Source organism: Populus euphratica, unplaced genomic scaffold (genome assembly GCF_000495115.2).
Source record: "Populus euphratica unplaced genomic scaffold, PopEup_1.0 scaffold1289.1, whole genome shotgun sequence".
NCBI lineage: Eukaryota > Viridiplantae > Streptophyta > Magnoliopsida > Malpighiales > Salicaceae > Populus > Populus euphratica.
Window position 1 is genome coordinate 18,646 of NW_011501155.1, and position 10,346 is coordinate 28,991.

Genomic DNA, 10,346 nt, shown 5'->3' on the forward strand with positions numbered 1-10,346 from the left:
TCTGAAATCTTTGAAACTTTCAAACAGGTAAGAATCAATATACCTTTGCTGGATGCTATTAAACAGATTCCTTTCTATGCTAAATTTTTGAAAGATCTATGCACTGTGAAGAGGAAACTGAATGTGAAAAAGAAAGCCTTTTTAGCCGAACAAGTAAGTGCCATTCTTCAGAACAATAATGCTTTGAAATATAAAGACCCTGGTTGTCCTAGAATTTCTTGCTTTATTGGAGAACAAAAAATTGAAAGAGCCTTACTTGATCTTGGTGCTAGTGTGAATTTACTTCCATATTCAGTTTTAATCTAGGTGAGTTAAAACCAACTTCTATAACTCTTTTACTTGCCGATAGATCTGTAAAAGTGCCTAGAGGAATAATTGAAGATGTGCTAGTACAAGTTGATAAATTCATTTATCCTATGGATTTTATTGTCTTGGACACACAACCTATTGAAGTATATAATTCATTTCCTGTTATTTTAGGACGTCCATTTCTTGCAACTTCTAATGCATTGATTAATTGTAGAAATGGACTGATGAAGCTATCATTTGGAAACATGACATTGGAGATGAATATTTTCAACATTTGCAAGCAACTTGGAGAAGATAATGATTTACAAGAAGTAGATCATATTGATGAATTAGTTTATGATCAAGTTGAATCTCCTTTAAGTAAAAATGAGTTGGATGAATCTGAATATTTGCAAATGATTTATTCTGAGAAAGAAATCATGGATGAAAAACGCATCGAAAATGTTGATGCGGATCTTTTGTCAAAAGTGACACCAAATTCGACATCTGACATCACACCAATCGATGAATACTTTCCTAATGAATCTTTACTTTCTCTTACTCCAATGCCTTGGTATGATAAAAATATTAATTTTCTTGCTTTAGGAGATTTGCCAGCTGATTGGAGTACCCAAGACAAAGAAAAGTTTTTGAACGAAGTGAAGAGCTTTTATTGTGATGACCCTAACTTATTCAAATATTGTCCTGATCAAATATTTCAAAGATTCATTCCCGACAATGAGGTAAGTAGTGTCATTAAACTTTGTCATTCTGAAGCATGTGGAAGTTATTTCTCGTCAAAAAAGACAGCTATAAAAATCTTTCAAAATGGATTTTATTGGCCCACCATGTTCAAGGACACACATGCATTCTGCAAAACTTGTGAAAATTGTCAAAAAGTTGACACTGGTTAAAAAGTTTTGTTTTATAATTCTCAACTCTATTCATTCCCTAGAGAGCTAAGATCAAGATGGAACAATCTTTATGTGGCCTTTGATATTGAGAATTCAATGACTGACAATGTTTTTAAGGAAAATGGACATCGTTTGAAAGCTTACTTTGATAATTTTCCTAGTGAAAATGAATCAACTGGTTTGAATGATCTTGTCGATAAAGGTTGATTATTTTGTTTTTCTCACATTTGTTTTTGTGTTTTTTTAGTGATTTTTGCTAGTTTCTCTCACCCCGGTTAAATGACGGATAATGGAACTCCGTGACTTAAGTCGGTTCTTTTAGTTTCCCACAATAATTGATATCTGTGTATATATTTGTGCAATTCTTTGAATCTCTCTTTCAATTCTCATTTGATAATGGACACTAATCTAGAAAAATTGAAAAAGTATTTTCCCGTTCTGCCTCAGAATGCGATTACAAAAATTTACCATGCTAGATGTGCAAGATTGAGATTGTTAATGAATCATGGAATTCCTGAAGATATTCGCTGGTTGATTGAAGCAAAGATCCGATTATCAGGTGAGTCCTCTAACTCCATTTCACATATGCCTAGAACAGGTAAAAGCACTTTTGCAAAGAAACGTCATGCAAAACGACTAAAAGTCTGTCATCGATGTGCTAGATGGACTTGTAATACATAATGTCGTTCTTTAGGAATGGTATCTATAAACCGTGAAGATAAAATACAATTCATTAAGGATGGCCTGAGTAAGGAGTCTTTAGATAATCTTCTATGGACTCTTGAGACGCATCCTAGTGGAGATGTGCATCGTGTAATTCATGATTTATGGCCACTATTTCATAAAGAACATGATAGACTTAGTCTTGGGAATCTGACTAAAAAAGACCCTGTTTGCCAGTTTTTAAGAAAACTGGATGGGAAGCCTATCCCCGACCCATAGAGGGCGTTTAAGCCGTTCTTGGACGTAAAACCAAGGGAAGATGTGAGCCACAATCACAACTACCTATACATACACATGCTTTTTCAAAAGTAAATAAATAAATAAATTAAGAGAAACAGAGTGTGTGAGACTCCAGCTGGCCTACATATAGGTGGTATGATTGCCTTTCTAATTTCTCATCTATAAAACCCTCTCTTCCTTCCTTTCATTTCTACTCAACCCATACATTCAACAACTACAGAAGTGTGTAGAAATGGCAAGTTCCTCAGGTCATCATATAAGAAATATTTATGTTTTTAATGGATCTAGTACTGGGAAAGAAAATGAGTTTTTAGAATCAGCAAATCATCTTGGTGAAGTGCTAGCTGAGAGAAAGATTCATTTAGTGTATGGGGGAGGCAGTCTTGGGTTAATGGGAGGTGTGTCAATAGCTGCATTTTTAGGAGGTAGTCAAGTTTTGGGGGTCGTCCCCAAAGCTTTAACACAAGGGGACATCATTGGAAAAACAATTGGAGAGGAACTTCAGGTCTCCACAATGTTGGCTCGAATGAATGCAATGTTTGACCATGCTAATGCGTTCATTGCTTTACCAGGTGGTCTAGGCACATTGGAAGAGATCTTTCATATTTCCTCTTGGGCTCAATTGCACATTCACCATAAACCCATAGGTTTGTTAAATGTTAATGGTTATTATGATAAGTTGTTGTCTTTTCTTAATCATGTTGTGGAACATGAATTTCTAACATCTTCTGCACGACAAATCATAATCTCTGCTGCTACTGCTGAACAATTGATTGACCAACTACAATCTTTCATTCCTGTAATTGATCCCTCCATGAATCGCATAAATTGGTCATCTAAGGAAAGCCGTAAAAAGCTTAGATTAGATTTGAGCCTTCATTTGTGAATTTTTGTGTCTTTTGGTTTTATTATTGTGTTTTGTTATTTCTTATTTTTGTTTAAGTGTGTTTCAGGATTGTCAGTGTTCGTTATTTCAGGTGATATCTTCTATACTCTATCTTTCTACCTTTAAACATTGAGGACAATGTCTTGTTTTAGTTGGGGGGAGAGGGTAGTAGCTTAAAAAAAAAACTGTGTTTTTCATTTCATAAAGCATGTGCATAATTGTTGTTACTAGGATGGCAGAGTAAAGGAGCTCTTTTGTTAAAGTGACTCTTGAGACGTATCCTAGTAACCATTCTTAACAAGCTTTATTATAATACTTCTTGAAATATTCAGATTTACAAACTCTCGCATTATTATCACTTAATTCTGCTCATATACTTATTTAACATGTATTCTTAAATCTTAATTTACACACACACACTTTAACATATGATTGTGGGTTGCATATTGGATTATTACATTATTTATATTCTTTTGTTAAAGGTAACAACTAAGGGAAAGGGATTGTATATAATTAAAAAAAATAAAAAAAAAAGAAAAAAAAAGAAAAAAATGATAGAAAAGAAAATGATGATAATAAAAATGTAGATAAGTTTGGTTTCGTAGCCTCCCTAACCTAAGCAATTAAGCCCGAAGGGGTGCTTTAATACCTAATACCCTAAAGTCAACTGACTTGGGAGCTATTGGCCCAACGCTTGTTACATAGGTTGAGGAGAAAAGCTTAAAGAAATCAAACATTACACTATCTACATATCAGTATCTGCGACCCTACATATCAGTATCTGCACTATCTACATATCAGTATCTGCGACCCGAGTTACTAAGCTCGTAGGGGTGTCTTAACACCTAATGCCCTAAGACCAACTGGTTTGGGAGTCATTAGCTGAAAGCTCGTTACATGGGTTAAAGATGCATGGTGTTTTTAAATTATATGTATATATATTTTTAAAAAAAAAAGAAGAAAAAAAAAGACAAAAATAATAATCTCAACCCAAGGAAGTTAACCTTAACCATTAGAACAAAAATTTTGTTTTCTTCCAAGAAAAGCCCCATAATTATGTGTTGATACATTGAACACAAAAGAAAGGTTTATGAATACCTTGTTAAGAGGTATTGAGTAGATATATAAATTTAATGAGAGTTTGTTTATCTGGATAGATTAATGGAAGTTAAATGATGAATACCTTGCTTTGTGGAATTTGCAAATTGTTTTTCTATTTTAACACTTTGATTACTAGGGACTAGTAATAAGCTGGTTGGGGGGGTGTGATTAGCACTTAAAAGTGCATTTTTATCATGATTTTATATCATCATTTTGCACTTGAAGTATCAATAACTCCTTAACTAAAACGTGTTTTATAATAATATATCTAATAATATAAGATACCTTTAATTTGTGGTAAATGTTCATTTTAAATGCAGGCCTATCACATAAATGAAAGGATTGATTGATGACTTTAAGAACTTAAATTGCAAGGGCAAAGAGATGACCAAAATTAGAAAAGAGACGTCGGTGCAATCCAAACCGGAACACTATTCGGTAATTGGGTCATATCTGGAGCTATAGATCTCAGATTTAGGTCTACTTTATATGGATGGAAAGGTAAGACATAGGCCTACAACTTTTATATGGATCCCAAGATATAAAAAGGTCATTTTTAAGTCCAAATTATTGCAACAACAAAGAAGCCGAAGCTGTCCTCCAGCCCGAAGCTGTCCTCCAGCCCGAGCACTATTCAGTATTTTGGCCATATCTGGAGTAAGGCCATTTTTGTTATTATCATCGTTTAAGCCTTACATTAATATTCCATCTCCAAGTTCTCATCTTCTTCTTCTTCTTCTCTTTCTTTATTATTATTATTATTATTACTATTACTATTACTATTATTATTGTTTTTGTTGTTGTTGTTGTTGTTGTTGTTGTTATTGTTATTATTGTTGTTATTGCTATTTTTGTTGTTTATAATTGTTGTTTATAATTTATACAATTAACCTCTCTGTGGTTCGACCTCAGTCTTGCTGGGTTATTTATTACTTCGACACTTCTACACTTGGGAGAAGACATTAATCTTTTAGTCGTGTCATTTATCCATTATATTAAACACTCCCTCTCCTATTATAGAGTAAGTAAAATTACTTTATATTCTTGTTTGGTTACTAATATCATAGTACAATTATAAATTACTTGAAAATGTATAAAAGAAATAGATACTAGATTAATAACCTATGCAACATTATCGATCATATTAATTGTTTTAGCATAAAATCAAAATGTTTAGGCATTGATAAGGTGTTTTCTAGTGCAATTGTTTATCCAGAAAAAATTCTAAACTTAATGAACATTGGGCACACTTTTTTTTTTAATATTGAAATAATGATATATTTAACAAAAAAACAAATTAAATACTTAGATGAATATCTATTAAATTAACCTATATTAACCTAGGTAACTTGACAAATTCAAAACTTGAGTAATGATACCATGCACTATAAGAAAATTGATAAGTATAAACAAAAATACTGAGAGAATATTTTTGTTGGTAAATTACCAATGAATTTTACAAACAATATTCCCTCGATATTTATGGAGGGAATTATATTAGGAAAAAATAATTAAAACAAGCAAAAAAAAAACAATGATGTGCCATTTCTACTAACGGAATTACCAACATACTAAAAATTATAAACACTACTCATCATGTCAATTACAAAAGGAATTACTAACGGAAAATTCCATCGATATTTTCCAGAGAGCTCTGGAAATGTTCATTTTTCAATTGCATTGTTAATTACTATTCTTTACAAACAAAATTATCAACGAATTGAAAAGTTGTCGGTGTTATTTTGCGGTTTTCTGAAAAATTTTGATAAAATTAAATATTACATACAGAATTACTGATGGATTGAAAAGTCATCAATGATATTTGACAATTTCTTAAAAAAATTTATTAAATTAAAATTTTAAATTAAATATTACAGATGGAATCACCGACATAATGATTAAAAATATTCATATTTAATTATCTATTGGTAAAATCAATGGTAAAACACTGACATGACCAAAAAATTGATATCTTCTCTGAAATACAGGAGTGTCGAAGTAATAAATAACCCAGCAAGATCGTGGTCGAACCACATGGAAGTTAATTGTATAAATTTTAAACAACAATAATACAACAACAACAACGATGATGAAGATGATGATGATGATAAAGAAGTTATGATAAAGAAGTTGATGAGAACTTTGAAATGGAAGATCAATATGATGATTAAACAATGATAAAAATAAATGTCAAGATTAGAGGATCCACTAATGGTATTTCAAACAAGTATAGTATAAACTTTTTTTATTACTTAACTGGAAACAACACATAAAGGAGGTTCCAAATGAATTATAAATGGTTAACATGATTACATTATTTATCTTATTCGAATAATGTTAATACTTGTAAATGTTGTCAGGCATTCATGATTATAACTTATGTTAGAAACAAATCAAGTTCCTTTCATAGCACAATTGTCGATTACACCATATGGTTAGGCTATTAAAGTACTAATTATTTATTATACCAAGTGTTATACAATATAAATATAGATTAATCATTTTACAAGCAAATATTAAGAGTGAACAAGATAACAAATACAAAACATGTTAGTATCAAACATTAAAATCCATGTTAAACACTATACTTATTCTTACACCATTAGTGTAACCTTTTCACCTTGACATAATAAATTTAGCTAAACATAATGAAAGAGAGAAACATAAATAAATAAAATTGTCTCAGCTTTTCAAAAAAAAAAATTGAGGTCATTTGGACATCTAGAACTCGAGAAATAGGCTGAACACTGAACAGTGTTTGGGCTGTAGGACAGATTTAGACTTTTACGTTGTTGCTAAGATTTAGACTTTCAAATAGTAAAATTGAGTCATGTTTGCCACATAAAAGTTTTAGGTCTATGTCTTAGCTTTCTATCCATATAAGGCAGACCTAAATCTAAGTTCTACAGCTCTAGTTATGATCTAATTATCAAACAGTGTTCTACTTTAGACTAAACTAACATCTTTTTTCTAAGCTTCACCTTCTTTTTGTCCTTTCTATTTCATTACTTTAACTCATCGATCAATCCTTTTATTTATGTGATAGGTCTACATTTAGGATGAACATTTACCATAAATTAAAGGTATCTTATGGTATCAAACTTGTTATTATAAAACATGTTTTAGTTAAAGAATTATTAATACTTCAAGTACAAAATAATGATATAAAACCTTAATAAAAATGTACTTTTAAGTACTAATCACACGCCTCAATAAAAAGCCTATAATCCATAATTTCACAATAGACGAGGCTCCTTTCTTCTTCTTCTTTTTCTTCTTTTTCTTCTTTCTCATATGTAAAAAAATTAATATCCATTTCTTTTTCTTCTCTTCTCTCCTCAGCTCCTTCTTTTCTCTTTCATGCTTATATGTGTATTCTTCTCTTTTCTTCTTTTTTCTTCTCAGTTTTTTCAATTAATATACTTTACAAATTTGTGTTTTTTTCCCTCTTCTTAGCTTCATTTGCAACCACATTAAGGTAAGATTTTTTGTTTTTCTTCTTTTTTTTTTTCATTATATTTTTTTTTGTTTTTTAATTGTTTTTGTTCTTAATAATTGTATGAATATTGTTGTAGGATTTTTTTTTCATATGCTTTTCTTCTTTTTTCCAAGCATTTTGAGTATTATAGAGTGTTGATTTATATTAATTTAATTATTTTATAGTTTTGTAAAATATATTTTTTTTAAATATTTTTAAATAATTACCAACAAAATTACATACAGTATTATTTTGAGGAAAATACTGTTGGAATGAAGCAGATAATTTTTTTTGTGCACCTTTTCCATCAGTAAATCCTTCAATAATAATATTTTTATATTATCAATAAACTTATCGATAGAAAAAAAAAGTATCGATGAAAGATTAATTCACTAACAAAGCATTTCCGTTGGTGATTTCATTGGTAAATTAATTACCAACGAAATGATAGTACAAATATCGATGAAAAATTCTATCGATAAATCTAAAGATTATAGTAATGGTAATAATCCTATAGAAAGTAAACAAAAAAAAACTCATAAAAGTCAATTCTCAATTAACAAAATATTTAAAGATAAAATTGAAACAAATATTCAATTAAAAAATTAAAAAAATGATTCAAGTCAACTTCGATTAACCTTCCAAACTAGACATCAACCTTTTAGTCATGTCAATAACCCTATAAAAAAAATAGCGATCTAGGTTATGAGAATGAGATAACCCTATAAAAAAAATTTTAAAATAATTATAAAGCTCAATTCCTCACCAATCCAATATTGAAGGATTGGATTAGAGAACAAAAATTAACTTTTAAAAAAGAAAACAAATTGGAGTCAACCTGAGCTACCTATCAAATTCACAACCCAAGTCAGCCAACGAATGATTGTGTACATCGCATGCATCATCCAAGTGCAACAAACCTTCTCACACTCTGGCTCGTGAGTTACATGCGACAATCACTTCCCTCCATTTCGTTCAATTCAATCCCTCATTACTAATCTTAATTTCAAATTTGGTCTCAAAAACTTCAATTATTCTAGATCAATGAAATCAAATTTCATGTTACTAAATCGAGCATTGATCGAGTATCAATTTTATTTTAATATTTTGACATTACAAGAAATCAACTTGAGGTCAATTGAAGCAAGACATCAAGTCGAATCCCATGTAAATCCAATTTGAAAGGATAAAATTGAAGGTAAAAGAAAAATCCTTGAGTGACAAAAAAATTATAAAACTATTAAGATGATTCATAATAAATCTACAATTATTCTCTTAAATGTTTTAGTTTTTTTATAATTATAATTTATGTAAGTGATTTAAGAATTATTTTGTAGATTGCTCATTGCACATTTTTCTTATCATTTTACCATTTGTCTACTTCCATAATTTTGACAATAATGTATAATCAAGTATAATTTTCAATGAAGTTAATTATTATGTTACCTTCAATAAGAAAATATTTTTCTATTTACTTCCTAAAAAATACGAAACGAGCTTGATTTGGTACTAATTATAGCAGGATAGATTTGAAAGTGTTGCGGTGAGCAAGACTTTCGAACTCATTTTGATAATCTTTAACATGCTAAAATAAGAATTCACCGAAAGAATAACATCCAGAAACAATACTCACATTGTTCTACATGATAATTGATATAAAACCAATACATTAGCAGTACTGCATGCCAACAAGGGGGGGGGGAAGAAGCGGGGAAAAACAAGGCAGCGCCTTAGCTTAGCCTAATGATCCATGCCGTACGAGTCACAAAACAGCACTCTTCATGCTCCTCATGAAATGGTAACCATGGCAGTGTGGCACCCATTCACGGCTTTACGTTTAACATCATAACACAAAGTTGAAATGGGTGATCTAAGGCCATGTCCATCATTATCATAGTCATTGTCTCTTTCATCAAACCTGTAACAAATAAGCGATCTTGCACTTGAAAAACCGTAGCTCTTTTTAGATTTTGAATTCATGAAGTTTGATTGTGATGAATAAAATGACGAACAAGATGACGAGGAGGAGGAGGTTGAAGACATTGAAGATGATGGCGACATACGAGTCCTTTTAGGGACGAACCTATGGAATAAAGTGGTCAAGATATTTGGGCTTGCATTATTCTTGTGCATGGAGTTTGATTTTGAAGATGAATGATATGAAGGAGGAGGTGTCAAGGGAGGGATACAGGCATCAGCAAAGGTGTGCTTTGGAGTACCTGGCCTTGATTCCCACATGAATGGAATTGCACCTGAAGCACCTCCATAATATACCCTGTTCGAAGAATTGGCCATGGAGGATTCTTTGGACATAATCCTTGTGAAGAACTTGTCATTTTGTTTGATTTCAAGTGATTGTTGAGATACCTCCTGCCCATCACTTTGCATTTTGGGATTTGCTAGCTAGCTAGGCAGGCAGGCTGCTGAAGTTCTTAGGTCTGCAAATTTGAAGGATTAAAGATCCGGGAATGAAGCTGATGATCATAAAGAATGGAATACCTCTCTGGCTCTGTGTGTGTGGGTGTGTGTGTGTGTGTGTGTGTGAGAGAGACAGAGAGAGAGAGAGAGAGAGAGTCTTTGGCAGTGTTAGCAGATTACGGATTAATTAAGGTTGCAGAAGAGACGGTTGTGGCTCATTAAATACGCCGAACAAAGAACACGTGTTAGCATTGATTTGTGAAACCTTGTCTCCACATGGTGTCAAGTAACAACAAAT

At 31.4% G+C, this 10,346-nt stretch overlaps 1 protein-coding gene across 1 annotated transcript; it reads right to left on the bottom strand.

Moving 5' to 3' along the window:
- Window positions 1-9,418: 9,418 nt before the first annotated feature.
- Window positions 9,419-10,018, bottom strand: LOC105117337 (uncharacterized). Its single transcript, XM_011014958.1, has one exon. The coding sequence runs from the start codon at window positions 10,016-10,018 to the stop codon at window positions 9,419-9,421; it is 600 nt and encodes a 199-aa protein (XP_011013260.1).
- Between the last annotated feature and the right edge of the window lie 328 nt (window positions 10,019-10,346).